We start from the raw sequence: 19,071 nt of genomic DNA, 5'->3' as shown, positions 1-19,071 counted from the left end.
TACTCCCTCTCCCCCTGCTACTCCCTCTCCCCCTCCCACTACTCCCTCTCCCCCTGCTACTCCCTCTCCCCCCTCCCACTACTCCCTCCCCCCACTCCACCACTCCTACTGCCCCCCCGACTACTCCCCCTCCCCTCCCACTACTCCCTCTCCCCCTCCCACTATTCCCTCTCCCCCCTCCCACTACTCCCTCTCCCCCTCCCACTACTCCCTCTCCCCCTCCCACTACTCCCACTCCCCTCCCACTACTCCCTCTCCCCCCTCCCACTACTCCCTCTCCCCCCTCCCACTACTCCCTCTCCCCTCCCACTACTCCCCCCCCCCCACTACTCCCTCTCCCCCCCCCCCACTACTCACTGCCTCTCCCCCCTCCCACTACTCACTCCCTCTCTCTCTCTCTCTCTCTCTCTCTCCCCCCCCCCCCCCCCCCCCCCCCCCCCCGGCCCTGCGTTCTCGGGAATGCCTTCCCCAGTCTGCGGAGACTCCGGGACGGTCCGCTCACCTCCTCACTGCTCAGCGCCAGCCGGCACGACTGGCTGACGACTTTAAAAAGCAGGTGTGGACGGCGACGGCGTGACCTGGGGTTACGCTGTCGGGACTTCGGCCCATCCGGGCTGGAGAATAGCGGGGGTGCCGGAGAATCGCCATTTTGGGTGCCTCGGGCGATTCTCCGGATTTTGCTGCGCGGAACACGACGGGACCAATTTCGCCGTTTGGGAGAATCACGGGAGCGCGTCGGACCGGCGTCGCGTGAAAAACAGGCGCCATCCGATATTCTCCCAACCGGCACGGCCTCGGAGAATTGCGCCACTTATATGCTGCTCCCATCCTGCTGCTGCCAAAGGGCATTTCCTGATTAGCTACTGTGCTCTGCTGTAACTCTGAAGAATGATGTAGCCGAGTATTGTAATCCCTCCTGCCCTGTGGTCTGATACTTAAACCAATACACACAGTTTTTATATTGTGCTGCTCACTGATGGATGCAGCGGTGTTACACAGCATTGTGGTGTTACCTACCAACGTTTCTCCAGAATGGGCTGCAGGCCTGTCACTTACTATGCCTCAAACTCCAGAATACAGTAGCCCAGTCTCCCACCTTACCCATGTTATTCAGGCGACTGAAGGTTTGCAACCACTGTGGTGATATGCCTACGCACAGTTCTATATATAGTTAGCGATGCGGCCAACTGGTAGTGATGGAGATCTATCATGTGGCTCGACACACCCACCCAGTTGGTAGTAAGATGTACAAGAGGATAGTTGCACTTAGAGTGGCTCCAGGAGAATTCACTGAATTCATTTAGTAGCCATCGTCTGTATTATAGTTTGTTAGTTATTTTTCAACGTGTTTGTTAATGTATCATCTTTCTAGTTAAACAACTATATGTTCTGCGTACATCATTACCATAGCCATAACACAGAACACCAACAACCACAACTCTTAAGGAGAATTTGGACTTTGTCACACAGTGCTCGCTATGAAGCCAAATAAAAGCAATGCAGCAGCCACATGTCTAGCAACTTCAAAGGAGTTTGCAGAGAGGCCTAATTCAACAGATGTTCCTGAACATGATCTAAATAAGCTGTTAGCTTCACCAGTTGTACCATTAAATGCAGCGTACACAATTCAATGGGGGTAAAATTCAATTGTCCTTAAAATGGGTATGGGTTCGCGAAATTGTCCTGCATCTGTTGCAGGCAACATGCTAACCTTGTGCTGTCTGCATGATTGTGGCATTGCCACCCAGCACAAAACACCACCCCAATGAGTGGCTGCAAATCACAGAGAGCCCCAGGTTTTGGGAGGCCACAGCACCATTCAGAGTCAGAGTACATCTCTTCAAAGGAAACAGGCTGGAACAGGTTCTGGAGCTGGTTGCGGAAGAGTGTTTGAGCAGGAAGAAGGGTAAATTATGGTACAACAGGGGAGAGGGAAGGCTGCAGATTTCTGAGGCCCGAGCGGAGGAGGTGGAGAGGAATGGGAAGTGTGATCTATTCACCACAGGCCAGCAAGTCCTCCAGACCAAATGAGCAAAGACATTGGAACCAGATAACCATGGTGGTCAATGTTGGGAGTCAAAACCCAAGAAGCTGGATACAGGTGCATAGAAAGTCCAATCACATCACTTGGTGACCAAGATCAGTGATTTATCTTCAAATGTCACAGCCAAACACCTACCACCATTAGCCTCTCAGGCACTGCTCAATGCACCATACTTACCAGCAATCTCAATCGATCTGACCCCCTACCTAATATTCACCTGACCCTGACACACTTGAAGCTGCTGCTGCCTCACACCCACAGGTCACAGCTTGCACCCACTATTTAACCATGACAGCCATATCATTCAAACTGATTTCACCATCCTCACTAACGCATTTGTTCTCTTTTGCAGGATAAGATGGCAGATAATCAGGTCAGGAGATAGTCACAGCTTCACACCCTTACTCCCATGGCAGAGACTGTGCTCACTGTCATCGCAGGGTTCATTACTAATGGAGCTGGAACCGTAGACCCTCATTATCCTCACACCTAATCCTCCTTCTTGCATCCCACTGCCTCCTTATACCATCATCTATTCTGATTTGTAAGTTTCAGATGGCGGAGGCGTGCACCTCTTTCTTTCCCCACTCCCCTCATCACGCCCCTATCCTTGTGCCTTCCAGACACCCAAAGACTGCAACCTAGTCAGGCAGTGATGGAAGAGCAAGGAGACAGTGATGATGAAGTGACACCATCATTCGATTCTATGCTCTCAGCTTCAAACTAGCACAGCACCTAATTTAGATACCAGCACCGAGGCAGGATCTGCAGATGCTCCCCGTGTGTGCGTGGGTTTCCTCCGGGTGCTCCGTTTTCCTCCCACAGTCCAAAGATGTGCGGGTTAGGTGGATTGGCCATGCTAAATTGCCCGTAGTGTCCTAATAAAAGTAAGGTTAAGGGGGGGGTTGTTGGGTTACGGGTATAGGGTGGATACGTAGGTTTGAGTAGGGTGATCATTGCTCGGCACAACATCGAGGGCCAAAGGGCCTGTTCTGTGCTGTACTGTTCTATGTTCTATGTTCTATGCCCACCCCTTCAACCATATCAGAGGGAAGGTAACAGCTAGCCAGAAGAGGAGGTGCACATCAACTCTGCTGCAGTGGACTCAGATGAGGATGTTGATGGAGTGGGATGCAATGGAAGGTCTGATGAGTGTGCACAATGAAATGCTTTTTTCAATGGCAGGCCTGTCAGTAGGTCAGCGTGCAATCCGAGGAGCACAGTGGAGTTTGGCACCAACCGGGTACAAGGTTTTGCTTAGAACGTGAAGGTCAGTGTCTCAGCTTTCATTAAAGCACAGGCGGACACCAATGTCTGAGTGCAGCACTGCAAGTTCAGAATGTGCAAGCTCAGACTGGGGCCATCAGAGCTGCAGGTACCAGAGCTCAAAGGGGCTTGCAGCATACCACAGCAGTCCAGTAGTCCTCTCTCCAACTGATTACTAGGATTACTGAGGTGTCAACCCATATCCATTTTAAGGACAATCGAATTTTGCTCCCACTGAATCGTGTACACTGCATTTAATGGTACCACAGGTTGTATCTCATTGACCATGAACATTCGAACATGGGACCTCGGAGTAGGAGTAGGTCATTGCAGCCCTTCAAGCCTGCGCTGCCATTCGATGAGACAATGGCTGGTCTGGTTCTGGCCTCAACTCCACCATCCTCTCTGTTCCCCCATAGCCCTTGACTCCCTTGTCTATCAAGTATCTGTATAACAGCCTTGAATAAATTTAGTGGCCCAGCCTCTGAGGAAGAGAATTCAACAAACTAACAACCCACTTAGAAAAAAATAAAATCTCCTTCGCTCTGTCCTAAAAGGGAGACCTCTATTCTTAAACTGTGTCCCCTAGTTCTCATCTCCCTCACAGGAGGAACCCCCCGGCCCCCCAACTCGATCAAGTCCCCTCAGGACCACATATTTTTCAATAAGATCACCTCTCATTCTTCTAAACTCCAATGGGTGTAGGCCTGACCTGTTCAAGCTGCCTTCATAAGATAAAGCCTTCATCCCAGAAATGAGTGGGTGAACCTTCTCTGAACTGCTTCGAATGTAATTATACCCTATTAGAAATAAGGGCCGGGATTCTCCGAGCCCTCGCCGGGTCGGAGAATTGCTGTTGACGCAGAAAATTCATGCCACGCCGCTCCGACACCGGGACGCGATTCTCCGCCGACCGGAGAATTGACGGCAGTCGCGCAGCGCGCGCGGTCAATGAGGTGCTGGTCAGGTGCCGACAAAAAAGGCCCCCCGTGGCAATTCTCCGCAGTTGACTGGCCGATTTCCCGCTGAGTTCTGTCGGCGTGGTTCACATACGGTACACCCAGCGGGAGTGATGCACGATCGATTGTACAAAGACTCCGATTGGGTACAATTGTGGCTTTATTGCAGTAAGATGTGTGGGCTCCTACAGCAGCCGGCGAAATGGCTGCTGAATAGAGGACACGCATATTTATACTCCGCCTACTGGGTGGAGCCAGCAGGCAGGGGCTACCGGCGATCCTGTAATACAGGTCCTACCTTACGTCACCTAATACAGGTGTAACAGTGGTTTACCACATTCACCCCCCTGTTAAAAATGAGTCCGGCAGGGGTGGTGGAGAACTATATACAGTAGTGAAAATTATGTACAGTGTTTTATTAGAAAAAAAGAGGGAAAAAAAATGTCTTTTGAAAGTCTGGTGCCAGTTAGAGGCTCAACCGGTCTGGTGCCTTGACATTCCGCTGGGAGCGACATAACGGTGGCGGCGATGTCGATGCTGGCCTGATGTTGGATGACTCCGGGAGTGTGTCAAAACCCTCTTCATCCTCTGGCGTGGGCAGGGGAAGGAGGGATGGTCCTGGTGGGGTTAATGTTGGAAGCGCCAAGGGAGGGGAGGATGGCGCCTGGCCAGGGAAGTGTGTATGGGTGGAACCTGCTGGTGCCAGGCCCCTGAGGAGACAGTATCTTGGTGGCCGTTGGGGTATGCCACATAGGCGTACTGGGGGTTGGCATGGAGCAAGTGCACCCTGTCCACCAACGGGTCCACATCGTGCAGTCCGACATGTCTACGGAGCAGGACCGGTCCTGGAGCTGTGAGCCAAGTCGGGCGCGACACCACGGATGGGGACTTCCTGGGGAAGGCAAAATGACGTTCATGGGGTGTGTTATTTGTGGTGGTGCACAGCAGTGACCGAATGGAGTGTAGTGCATCAGGGAGGACCTGCTGCCAGCGAGAGGCTGGGAGGTTCCTGGACCGTAGGGCCAGCTGGACGGCCCTCCATACCATCCCGTTCTCCCTCTCTACCTGCCCGTTACCCCGGGGGTTGTAGCTGGTCGTCCTGCTGGAGGCGATACCCCTGCTGAGCAGGAACTGGCGCAGCTCATCGCTCATGAATGAGGATCCCCTGTCACTGTGGATGTAGGCGGGGAATCCGAACAGAGTGAAGATTGTGTTGAGGGCCTTGATGACGGTGGCAGACGTCATATCGGGGCATGGGTGGCCGTCCTGCTGGGGGGGCATGGGGGGGCCTCCATGACGGCCAGGCCCACGATCGGGGGCTAACGATTGGTGGGCACGCGCAATCTGGAGGTGGGGTTCCTTCTTGCCGCGGGCCCGCGATGTTGCATGGCGCTGGCACGGAAACGGCCACCACGCGTATTCGCGGACCCGTGCTGGCAGTGCAGGGCAGCGTATCGACGCTGAAGCTGCGTGGAGCACTCCGGCGGCATGCTGGCCCCCTCTGAGCCACTGAATTACTGAGCCAAACACTCCGGTGTTTACGCCGGTGTCAACGCTTAGCCGGGATTTCGGATAATCCTGGCCAAGGAGAACAAAAGTGTACATAGTACTCCAGATGCGGTCTCACTAATGCTCTGTATAGCTGCAGAAACATTTCCCTACTTTTATATTCTATTCCCTCTACTAGAAGCATTAATATTCCATTTCCCTACCTAATCACTTGCTTTACCTGCATATTAACCTTTAGTGATTCATGTACCAGGATACCCAGATCCCTCTGTACCTCACAGTTCTGCAATCTCTCTTCATTTAAGAAGCATATTGCTTTTATATTCTTTCTGCCCAAGTGGGCAAGTTCACATTGTTCCACATTATAGTCTATTTGACAAATGTTTGCTCACTCACTTAACCTGTTTATATCCCTTTGCAGGCTCTCCCCCTCACTTGAAACTTACTTTCCTATGTGTAAGGCCAACTACCATCTCCCACTGAACTTCAACCACTGGAGATTAGAAAAGAGGGAAGGGAGGAAGGGAAGATGGATTGCATTTATATAGGAGAGGATTTTCAGGCCGTTCATGCCAGTGGTATCTAACGGTCCCGATCGTGGTGCTCGATCCTCCCTCCGCCCCCCACAGGCCCCACACTTACCGGTCGCACGATTTTCACGCCGGCAGCGACCAGGTGTGGTTGACGCCGGCGTGAACCGGTCGGGTTCGTCAGGCCGCTCAGCCAATCCGGGCCGGAGAATTGCCAGTCACCATGATGCTGAGTGACAGAGAGAAGGTAAAGTGGGAAACTGTTGGTGAATGAGGACTTGGGGTTGGGTTTATTGGGGGCATTGAGCTGTGTTGGCCCCTCCTCCTTCCTCGTCCTCCTCCTCAGGCTCCGTGGTTGGCGGGGGAAAGTCTGGTGCCAAGGACTGACTCTCATGATAGTAACACTGTGTTGCATGTGGCACGAGTCTTGACACCTACTCTGTAATGCAAGGCTCCTCCAGAATGGTCCAGGCAGTAAATGCATTGTTTCAGCATTTTTCTGCTCTCTCACCTTCCTTGTGGCAGTATGTCTTTCATTGTATGTAGGCGGCTTCCCATGTGCGCATGGATTGCCCACTGAAGTCATGTGTTGTGTCATCAGAAGATAGATCTTGTTACCCAACAGACACCCATTGCTTAGTTGGGGTGAATCAAATGCAGATGGCACAGTGAACTGCCGCAGAACGAAGCCACCCCGATTGCTACTGGGATACTGGGCATGTACCTACATAATTCTCTGCGCATGACCACACACACACACACACACCAGCTGGGCATTGAGGGAGTGGAATCTTTTCATAGTTACACTACATCCTCGATTTTATATGAAGGCTCACAAAGTGATGTAGATGCAGTCAATGGCACCCAATACAATGGAAAAACTTGTGAAGTCGTAAGCGCATCTCTCCTGTGGGCAGCACGGTGGCACAGTGGTTAGCACTGCTGCCTCACAGCACTGGCCTTGGGTGAGTTACCTCCGGGTGCTCCAGGTTCCCCCACAGTCCAAAGATATGCGGGTTAAGTGGACTGGCCATGCCAAAATGTCTCTTGGTGCCCAGGGATATGTAGGTTAAGGGATGGGGATAGAGCGGGGTGAACGGTGGAGTGGACATGGGTAGGGTTCTCTTTTGGAGGGTCGGTGCAGACTCGATGAGCCGAAGGGCCCTCTTCTGCACTGTAGAGATTCTGTGAACGTTTAACTATGTCTCTCTGGCCGTAGAGAGAATTAAATATACGCAGCATTCCTGGAATACAGTCCCAGTGACCTTCCTTATATACAATGGACAGTAAAGTGTGAGATGTTACAAATATCACCTATTCTAGCCCGACATAGAAATGCACATGGCCATGTTTATCATCATGGCCACCGGCAATGGTGTCTTGCCCTTCTCTGAGGTTGAAGTTGTGGTTGCAACAAGTGACTTGATTTGAGTGAGGATGTCCTTTCATAAGTGTAGACATGTGACACACTGTTCCTTGCTGTGCACCCTGAGTGGATATGACCTCATACAAAGGATCCTTCACTCCTTCCTCCTCCATCTTCCAGTAGCTTCTCCTGTTCTGTAGCATCTCCGTATATTGTCCCTGGCCCTGCCATGGTGCCACATCAGCTCCTGTAGATTTTAGCAAACAGAAGCTACCGGAAGCTTCTACAGAAAGGGCTGATAGAAATTAAACAGCTTCTTATCGGTAAGTAGTAGAAGTGTTGAGGGACTCCTTCCTGCTGCTCGACACATGTTTAGTTGTGTGTTCAAGAAACAGCATCAGCTGGAGCATTGAACTCCAAAATGACAGCGCTAGCACCAAATCAGTATTCGTGCTGACTGACACTACAATCTACCCATTCTGCATATTTTCAGTGTGCTCCTAAATGCATTCTAATACCCTCATCAAAATGGCATCCAGCATGGTTGGCACCAGAACTGTGGTGTGTATGTGTTTTATGGATACTAATATTGACTCAAAACTCTTAGCATTGAAGAACTGGGCGCTAAGGAGGCACATTTTGCAGTCAGTGTTTCTATGATGTATTTTAAAATATCAACCTGCTTTTTGCAAGAGTAAAGTAAAAGACCACAATCAGTATTCAAATATATTGATCCCATTCATTTACAGGGGTGATTGCTTTGATTGCTGGTGCACTCGTCTTATTTTTACCTGAAACCATGGGAATGGCCTTACCAGAGACCATTGAAGATGCAGAAAACATTGGACGGTATGTAAAGTGTGAAGAGTATGTGAAGCTTGCCTGAAGCTTGGAACGGGATAGCCTTTGCTGCAACTCATACTGAGTAAAATATTCACTGCAGGTTTAACAAGATCACAGAATCGTTACAATGCAAAAGGAGACCGTCCGGCCCATTGTGCTTACACCGGCTCTCCAAATGGACAACTCACCTGGTGCCATTCTCTGACCTTCTCCCCATAGCACTAGACATTCTTCCTTTCCTGATAACAGTGTAATTCGCTTTTGAGTGCTTCAGTTTAACCTGCCTCCACCACACTCTCAGCCAGTGCATTCCAGACCAGAACCAATTGATGCATGGAAAAGTTTTTTCTCATATCACTTCTGCTTCTTTTTCCTATTGTTGTAAACCTGTGCCCTTTCGTTTTCAATCCTATCATGTGTGGGAACAGTTTCTCCCCATCTACTTTGTTCAGACCTCTCATGATTTTGAATACATCGATCAAATCTCCTCTCAGCCTTCTTTTCTTCTCCAAGAAAAACAGTTCTAACCTCTCCAATCTATCCTCATCACTGAAGTTCCTCATCCCTGGACTCATACCCATGAATCTTTCCAGCACTTTACCCAAAGCCTTTATATCCTTTCTAAAACACAGCACCCAGAACTGGACGCAATATTCCAGCTGAGGCCTTGTACAAGTCCCTCTATGCCACTGGTCACAGAATCACAGAAATGTTGCAGTGCAGAGGAGGCCATTTGGCTCACTGTGTCTGCACCATCTCTCCAAATGAGCATCATGACTTTGTGCCATTCCTCTGCCTTTCCCCCGTGCCCCTGTACATTGTTTCTATTCAAATGATCAGCGGATGCCCTCTTGAATGCCTTGATTGAATCTGCCTCCACCACACTTCCATTAATAAAGCCCAGGATATTATCTGCTTTATTAACTGCTCTCTCAACCTGTCCTGCCACCTTCAATGATATGTACATATACACCCAGGTGCCTTTGCTCCTGCACCCATTCTAGAGTTGTATATTTTATTTTATACTGCTTCTCCGTGTTCTTCCCACCAAAATGAATCATTTCATATTTCTACGCATTGAACTTCATCTGCCAACTATCTGCCCACTCCAGCAACATGACTCTATCTACACCTCCCACTTCCTTGCGAAAGTGTCAATAATCAAAGATCCCTCCCACCCGGCTTACTCACTCTTCCAACTTCTTCCATCGGGCAGGATATACAAAAGTCTGAGAACACACACGAACAGACTCAAAAACAGCTTCCTCCCTGCTGGTACCAGACTCCTAAACAACCCTCTTATGGACTGACCTGATTAACACTACACCCCTGTATGCTTCACCCAATGCCGGTGTCTGTGTATTTACATTGAGTGACTTGTGTTGCCCTATTATTCCTTTTCTTTTCATGTACTAAATGATCTGAGTTGCTCGCAGAAAAATACTTTTCACCGTACCTCGGTAAACGTGACAATAAACAAATCCAAATCCATATCCTTTTGAAGTTCTACATTATCCACAGAGCGCACAGCCCTTCCAAATTTCGCATCATTCACAAACGTTGAAATTGTGCCCTCTACACCAGGATCTAGATCATTAATACTTACCGGGAAAAGCAGGGGTCTGAACACTGACCCCTGGGGAACTCCACTGTAAACTTCCTCCAGCCCGAAAAATGTCCATTAACCATTACTCACTGCTCCCTGTCACTCATCCAATTTAGAATTCATGTTCCCACAGTCCCTTTTTTTCCATGAGCTGTAACTTTTCTCATAAGTCTGTTATGTGGCACTGTATCAAATGCCTTTGGAAGTCAATATACACCACATCAATAGCATTTCCCTCATCGACCCTCTCTGTTACCGTTTCAAAAAAACTCCAGCAAGTTAGTTGAACATGACTTTCACTTCAGAAATCCATGCTGGCTTTCCTTAGTTAACCCATATTGACCACGTGACCATTGATTTTGTCCTAAATGATTGTTACTGGAGGTTTCCCCACCACCGAAGTTAAACTGTGGTTGCTGGGCTTATTTTTACACCCTTTTTTGAACAGGGGTGTAAAGTTTGTAATTCTTCAATCCTCTGGGACCATCTCCGATGACCAGTGCTTCTGCAATTGCCACTCCCACTATTTCTGGGTACCTCTCAGCTGGTCCTCGTGTCTTAAGTATGGACGGGCAGCCTATCCAATGCCTCATCCTCATTCATTTTCAACCCTTTTTGATAACAAAAATGTCCTCATTTCTCCAGAAAGAAGAAAACAGCCCCAAAGGCAAATCAGGAGCTGTCTCCTCTACATCCTTCAGTTGAAACAAGTAACAACAAGCAACCTGCCTCAGAGAAGATGAGCCCCTCTTGATCTAGATTAATATGTTTGAAAAAAGCATTAACTATATTTAACAGTCAATGATATTTAATAATGCCATTGTTATTGACATTATTAAATGCCAAGTTTAATAATGTATTCAGTGTCCTGCTCTGCTAAAAATTCATGCAATTCAGTTTTATTGTAAACATAAAAGTTAGAGATTAGAGATTAATGATTATGATTCACCCGATACAGAATCTTCATGTAAGGATGGATAAGTGATGTTTGCAGAGTTTATATGTGATCCTGAGAGGCAAGGAAGGGTCCTACCTCAGTCCACACGCTGTGTAATACGATTATCTGTGAACTTCTGATGGCTTGATTCCATTTTCAGACTGAAGAAGGGACTTGAGTAGTTGCTTTCCACTTGTCAGAGGTTTTATTAATAAAAGAGTGTTTTCTAACGTTAGTGTCATCTGAGTCCCCATTACTGTAAGTTGCTTCACTGTAAGGCACGTTCTGATCTTGATCTCACCCCTTCTGATTTAGAATGTCTCTGACACGCTAAAACACAGCTTTGTTGCTGACCTTACATCCTTTTAATCTCCATCGCTGCTGCCACACCTCCTTTGGAGTGGGCTTTAATTAGCCTTATAGAATCATGGGCATCTGTGCTCTGGTACCTTATACTCACAGGCTGAGGCAGTGAGCTATAACAAGAACAAAATGAGCAACTGCCTGTGCTGATTTTAAAATCAACTTTTACAGGGGCACCTGGTTGTAAACCTTCAGTAATTGTGGAAGAGAAGACTCCATGAAGTTAATGTTAACATCCCGATAATGGAGAGGGAGGGGAGTGGGGGGGATTGGGGGTTAAAAAGGGAAAACCAAGAGACACATTGGCAAACTGTTGTGTGTGAATGAGCTCGTGTTGTGTCTAACCCGCTCGGGTATTTCGGGAATCTGTGAATATGCGACAAATGAAGAGGTTAAAGAAGAATAAGAGGTTTGCACAGACCAATGGGCCTACCCGAACTGGACTCCCTACTTGTTATGAGTCGAATGTCTTTTCTGTCGACTTAGCTAATGTACCATACCTCGTGTTGTTTCTTAATAAACTGCTTTAAACCCACATATAACCATGACCCCTCTGTGAGTAATCTGTGCCTCCTGGATTCAGTCTGACATAGCCGATGGCCTGCCTGAGTGAGAGGTTTGTGCGCACACTGTTTGCTCAGAGGCTGGGGTTTCTACGCATCATTTCTAACTTGGAGGAAGTTGTTTTGTCGACTTTGGTCTTTCTTTACCCACCTTGATCCAAACTTCCCAACTGTCGGCTTTCTCTGCAACGTGGGAGGAATTGCTGCAGCTTTAACAAGGGCCGCCGATGAGGAGCAGCAACAACAACACCGGCAGCACACAGAGCTCTGGGCTGAAGGAGGGGATACTTCCGCTGCTGGTTAGGGAGCCGGTTTAGCTCGTTTGGCTAGACAGGTAGTTTGTCATATAGAGTACTGACAACAGCATGAGTTCAATTCCTGTACCAGCTGAGGTTATTCGTGAAGGCCCCGCTTTCTCAACTTGCCCCTTGCCTGAGGTGTGGTGATCCTCTGGTTAAATTACCACCAGTCGGCTTTCCCCTTCAAAGGGGAAAGCAGCCAATGGTTATCTGGGACTATGGTGACCTTACATTTATACAGACAGAGATTAACGTCCATGCCATGATCGAGCCACGGAAACTCAGGTTTTTACACAGGTTGTTACCGATATCTGTAGGCTCCTGGAACAAGACTTGCTTCCTAATGGGTACATATTGTTAGTGAACATCCTGCTCAGAATTTCATAGACTCTGGTTCCTCCCACTGATCTGCTGGTGACATGTGGGGGATTTCATAATAAAGTGTCTACAAGAATTGAAAAGCATTTTTAAAAATTTGCAAAAAACTAGGATATGTCCTTAGGGTGCCGTAACCTGCAGGCCTATGGTCCAAGGAGATGGAATTAGGCTGGATGGTTCTCTTTCAGCTGCCACCATCTGTGCCAGAATTCATTTTGTTTCTGTGATGTTATGGGCAGGACTTTACAGGTGTGTCCTGCTGTACCCGAGAATAAATTGCCATTGTGGTGATCTCTACCACTGTATATATGAGTGTGCGTGCATTAGGGGATGTATGACAGTACCTATATTACAGGTTTGCTGGTAAGCCCCTGCCGGCTAGCTCCGTCCCCAGGGAGCAGTATAAATACGCATGAGCTTCACTGAGATACCATTCTACAGCTGCAGCCAGAGGAATAGCATCTCACTGTAATAAAGCCTGTCTTGTACATTATCGAGTCTTTTGTGTGCAATTGTTAGCGCCACAATTTATTACAGTGAGATTTTCCCAAAACCATGGACATCAGAATCAGGCCTGATCACCTGCAGCTGGATCCGCAGTCGCCACATGCCAGGAAAAACTTCAACCACTGGCTGGCTGTTTTCGAGGCCTACATCTCCTCAGCGGACCCTGAACGATCGGAGGCTCAGGAGGTACAACTCCTTTACTCCAGACTGAGCTCCAGCGTGCTCCCGCTGATCCAGGACGCGCCTAATTATGCCTGGGCCATGGAACTGCTCAAAGAAAATTACGCACAATCGACGAACACTCTGTTTGCGAGGCATGTACTTTCCACTCGCGTTCAACAACCGGGTGAGTCGATTGAGGACTTCTGGCGGGCCCTTATCCCTCTAGTACGGGACTGCGACTGCCAGGCCGTCACGGCCACGCAACATTCGAATCTACTCATGCGGGATGCATTTGTTACGGGGATTGCATCGGACCCCATTCGGCAACGACTGCTGGAAGGGGCCGCTCTCGATCTTGCGGCAACAAAGACCTTAGCGCTCTCAATGATGGCCGCTTCCCGTAATGTGCAATCCTACCCTGCCAGCCGTGCGACCCACCCATCCTACCCCTCGTGGACCCCGCAACCGACCCCCCTGACTGGAGCAGCTCCCGCGCAGTATGCCTGCGCCGTTCGCTGCACGCGCACCCTGGGGGTCCCTTCTGCTACTTCTGCGGTCAGCAGAAGCACCCCCGCCAGCACCGCCCGGCACGCACCGCGACCTGCAAGTCTTGTGGCAAGAAAGGCCACTATGCAGCGGTGTGTCAGTCCCGTGCAGTTGCCGCTATCGCGCCCGAACTCCCCCCTCGCTGCAGCCGATCACGCAATAGGCCCTGCCGTCTGCTGCCCCCGGGGCCACGTGCGATCAGTGGGCGCCGCCATCTTCCTTCCCCAACTCCACGTGTGATCAGTGGGCGCCGCCAACTTCCTTCCCCGACTCCACGTGCGATCGGTGGTTGCCGCCATCTTTCGCCGCCCCCACCATGTGCGCACCATGGTCGCCGCCATCTTGCCCCGCCCACGCAACGTGCGCTGCATGGGCGCCGCCATCTTCTTCTCCGCAGTTACTCCACGGGACCCGGGTCGCAACCGCTACTCATCGGACACTTCGCTCAATCGCCCGCTACTCGCCTCCATGACGCTCGACCAATCCCACCAATCATCGATTCCGGGAGCACAGACAGTTTCATCCATCCGGACACGGTAAGGCGCTGCTCCCTCGCGGTCCATCCCGCCAACCAGCGGATCTCCCTGGCCTCCGGATCCCACTCTGTCCCGATCCGGGGCTTCTGTCTTTTTAAACTCACTGTACAGGGCGTGGAATTCAGCCGTTTCCGCCTGTACGTTCTCCCCAACCTCTGTGCAGCACTTTTACTGGGCCTGGACTTCCAATGTAACCTCCAGAGCCTCACCCTCAAATTCGGCAGACCACTACCTCCCCTCACTGTTTGCGGCCTCACGACCCTCAAGGTTGACCCTCCCTCCCTCTTTGCCAATCTGACTGCAGATTGCAAGCCCATCGCCACCAGGAGCAGACGGTACAGCACCCAGGACAAGACCTTCATCAGGTCCGAGGTCCAGTGGCTGTTTCGGGAGGGTATTATCGAGGCCAGCAACAGTCCCTGGAGAGTCCAAGTGGTGGTGGTTAAAACTGGGGAGAAGCACAGGATGGTCGTGGACTACAGCCAGACCATCAACCGGTACACGCAGCTTGACGCGTACCTCCTCCCTCGCATATCTGATATGCGCAGTACCGGGTCTTCTCGACAATTGACCTGAAATCCGCCTATCACCAACTCCCCATCCGTAAATTGGACCGTCCCTACACTGCCTTCGAGGCAGACGGTCGTCTGTACCAATTTCTTAGGGTTCCCTTCGGCGTCACTAACGGGGTCTCGGTTGTTCAGCGAGAAATGGACCGAATGGTTGACCGGTACGGACTGCGGGCCACGTTTCCGTACTTAGACAATGTCACCATCTGCGGCCATGAACAGCAGAACAACGACGCCAACCGTGCTCAATTTCTCCACACCGCATCTCTCCTCAACCTCACTTATAACAAGGAGAAATGCGTATTCAGCACAGACCGCTTAGCCATCCTCGGCTACGTAGTCCAGAACGGACTTCTGGGGCCCGATCCCGACCGCATCCCCTCATGGAGCTTCCCCTCCCCACTGCCCCAAGGCCCTCAAACGATGCCGAGGGTTCTTTTCTTACTACGCCCAGTGGGTCCCACAATACGCGGACAAGGCCCGCCCACTGATCCAGTCCACACAATTTCCCCTCACGGCCGAGGCACAACAGGCCTTCGCCCGTATTCGCTCAGACATAGCCAAGGCCGGGATGCACGCAGTAGACGAGGCACTCCCCTTTCAAGTTGAAAGCGACGCTTCAGACGTCGCCCTAGCCGCCACGCTGAACCAGGCAGGCAGACCCGTGGCATTCTTTTCCCGCACCCTCCATGCCTCCGAAATTCGACATTCGTCTGTTGAAAAGGAGGCCCAGGCAATCGTTGAAGAAGTGCGGCACTGGAGGCATTACCTGGCCGGCAGGAGATTCACTCTCCTCATTGACCAAAGGTCGGTAGCCTTCATGTTTAACAACATGCAGCGGGGCAAGATCAAAAATGATAAAATCCTGTGGTGGAGAATCGAGCTCTCCACATATAATTACGAGATCTTGTATCGCCCCGGCAAGCTCAACGAACCCCCAGTCGCCCTCTCCCGAGGTACATGTGCCAGCGCACAAGTGAACCAGCTCCGTGCCTTGCTCGAGAGCCTTTGCCATCCAGGGGTCACTCGGTTGTACCATCTGGTCAAAGCCCGCAATCTGCCCTACTCCGTCGAGGAAGTACGGACAGTCACCAGAGACTGCCAGATCTGTGCGGAGTGCAAGCCGCACTTCTACCGGCCAGACCGCGCGCGCCTGGTGAAAGCGTCCCGCCCCTTTGAACGCCTCAGCGTGGATTTCAAAGAGCCCCTCCCCTCCACCGACCGCAACACCTACATCCTTAGTGTGGTCGATGAATTCTCTAGGTTCCCTTTCGCCATCCCATGCCCAGATATGACGTCTGCCACCGTCATCAAGGTCCTCGATTCCATATTCGCTCTGTTCGGTTTCCCCGACTATATCCACAGTGACAGGGGATCCTCATTCATGAGCGATGAGCTGCGTCAGTTCCTGCTCAGCAGGGGTATCGCCTCCAGCAGGACGACCAGCTACAACCCCCGGGAAACGGGCAGGTAGAGAGGGAGAACGGGACGGTATGGAGGGCCGTCCAACTGACCCTACGGTCCAGGAACCTCCCAGCCGCTCGCTGGCAGGAGGTCCTCCCTGACGCGCTTCATTCCATTCGGTCACTGCTGTGCACCACAACTAACAATACACCCCACAAGCGTGTTTTTGCCTTCCCTAGGAAGTCTACATCCGGGGTGTCGCTCCTGACTTGGCTCGCTGCTCCAAGGCCAGTCCTCCTTCGTAGGCATGTCCGGCACCACAAGGCAGACCTCCTGGTGGGCAAGGTACGCCTGCTCCACGCGAACCCCCAATATGCCTACGTGGAGTTCTCCGACGGCCGCCAGGATACAGTCTCGCTCAGGGATCTGGCTCCCGCGGGTGCCGATCCCATGCCTATGCCCCTCCCTACCCACGTGCCACCCTCCTTTTCCCCGGCGCCCCCAAATTCAGCCCCACCAGGTCCATCCCTCGTCCCCCTGCCCACACTGGAGGACATGGAGGATTCCGGCTCGCTCCCGGAGTCATCCTGCCACTGGCCAGCACCAACACCGCCAGCACCTATGCCGTCGTCGCCGACACCGCCTGTGCAGACGTCGCCGACACCGCCTGTGCAGACGTCGCCACCACTGCTGCGTCGCTTGCAACGGAACGTTCGACCGCCGGTCCGACTCAATTTGTGACGGGAACTGGGTTGCCGATGGACTCTTGATTTTTTTCCCGCCCCCCTCTGTAATAATATCACTACTATGTATTATAGTTTCACGTTGCCCCCGCCTGACTTATTTTTTACAGGGGGTGAATGTGGTGATCTCTACCACTGTATATATGAGTGTGCGTGCATTAGGGGATGTATGACAGTACCTGTATTACAGGTTTGCTGGTAAGCCCCTGCCGGCTAGCTCCGCCCCCAGGGAGCAGTATAAATATGCATGAGCTTCACTGAGATACCATTCTACAGCTGCAGCCGGAGGAATGTCATCTCACTGTAATAAAGCCTCTCTTGTACCTTATCGAATCTTTTATGTGCAATTGATAGCGCCACAGCCATATAAGTCACCGTTGCTCGGCAGGCTGCTACATCCCCACTCCCACACCCTGAGAAGAGTTCATTGGCCTGAGACCTGGCCTTCCCCTGGTGCAGACATGATGGGCTGAATGGCCTGAATCAGTAACTTTTCTATGGTTTTAATCCTGGAGGAGGTTCCACCATTGTGAGTTGCTGGTCAATCAGATTGGCTGGTCACTTTCTAGTGGAAGGTGCTGACCGAGGGGTGGGGGGTGGGGGGTGGGGGGGGGGGGGGGGGGGGGAGGGAGGTGGAGGGGCTGATGTGGTCAGAGTGGCGGCAGCCAGTGTAACTCACAACAGCCTCATATTGGCAACCTGCAGCTACCTGAATGCATCAGGCCTTCAGCCCCCGACCCTGCCCCATTACAGATCTTACTCATAATTAAAAATCCATTCATTACATTCACACCTTTAATGACCAGGGAAACCAGTGGTAGGTAGGATAAATATTTATTTTAATTTAACATAGAGTCTGCCCACAGCAGTAACTATCTCCAATCATAGGCCCGTTGGAATAACCAATCTGCCATTCCCTGCTCAGGCCGGCATTTATGCTCGATTTTACGAGTCCCAGCAGAGTGGGCCTCCAGCCATTACCGGGGAAGCTTGTACTCCACGTGCTCCACGCAGAGATCGATAATGGTTTCCCTGTGGATCTCATGGGGGCACCCTTCCCTCGTCTTCCAATCTAGCCCTACTATCCACCTGAACAAAACTGTCCATTTGGAATTCAAGTTGCAACTAAGTGAACGGCAGGAGAATGAAGAGTTCAAATGAAGTGATTCATTAAAATAAATATGAAAATGACTGTTATGAACATTGTTATACACAACCTTGTGTGACTATTATATCTTTCCTATCCACTTCTTTTTACTCCCAGCTGGTGCAATGCTTGTGTCTTCAGCAAAGCTAAAGCCTGACTTCTCGTTCTCTTGCTCTGATAGATAATTGTGATGGATGTTCCCTGGATTCAGGACTCAACCAAGACTGCTCCACCTGCACCTGTGTCGGGGAAAACTCTATCACCAAGGCAGCACGTAATGCTGTGTGCGGTAGTGTGGAGGGGCACAAAGATGAGACATGGTAGCACCTTAAGAGCCCCCACTGCCATCTGCTCTTTCTCCAGCTTCCCTCTCATGGCCCACCTGATAGCCAAGAGCTGGAGATCACATTGATGTTCTGCAGTAAGAAGTCTTACAACACCAAGTTAAAGTCCAACATGTTTGTTTCAAACACTAGCTTTCAGAACACTTCTCCTTCCTCATTCACCTGATGAAGGAACTGTGCTCTGAAAGCTAGTGATTCTAAATAAACCTGTTGGACTTTAACCTGGTGCTGTAAGACTTCTTACTGTGCTCACCCCAGTCCAACGCCGGCATCTCCACATCACGTTGTTCAGTAAGGCATTGAGTCACCCAGGTGAGGCTTTCCTCCATCCTGTCCAAAGTGACAGTCAGAATGTGTAGGCCATTGGTCTGGACCAGTGTACACTCAGTGGCCTGTCTTGACTGAATCTCCAGGCAGGTGCCTATTCTTTCTATGGAGCTGAGCATCAGC

At 50.8% G+C, this 19,071-nt stretch overlaps 1 protein-coding gene across 1 annotated transcript in view; it reads left to right on the top strand.

Moving 5' to 3' along the window:
• LOC119969954 (solute carrier family 22 member 2-like) overlaps positions 1-11,965 on the top strand; it is a 42,947-nt gene extending 30,982 nt beyond the window's left edge. The window contains exons 9-10 of the mRNA XM_038803924.1: positions 8,424-8,523; positions 10,769-11,965. Of these exons, the coding sequence (XP_038659852.1) occupies positions 8,424-8,523; positions 10,769-10,877 (209 nt within the window). The 3' untranslated portion in view covers positions 10,878-11,965. The remainder of the gene's footprint in view (positions 1-8,423; positions 8,524-10,768) is intronic.
• The last annotated feature ends 7,106 nt before the right edge of the window (positions 11,966-19,071 follow it).

This window comes from Scyliorhinus canicula, chromosome 1 (genome assembly GCF_902713615.1).
Source record: "Scyliorhinus canicula chromosome 1, sScyCan1.1, whole genome shotgun sequence".
NCBI classification, from domain to species: Eukaryota; Metazoa; Chordata; class Chondrichthyes; order Carcharhiniformes; family Scyliorhinidae; genus Scyliorhinus; species Scyliorhinus canicula.
Note: the sequence above shows the minus strand (reverse complement) of the source record. Positions and strands in the feature narration are given on the sequence as shown.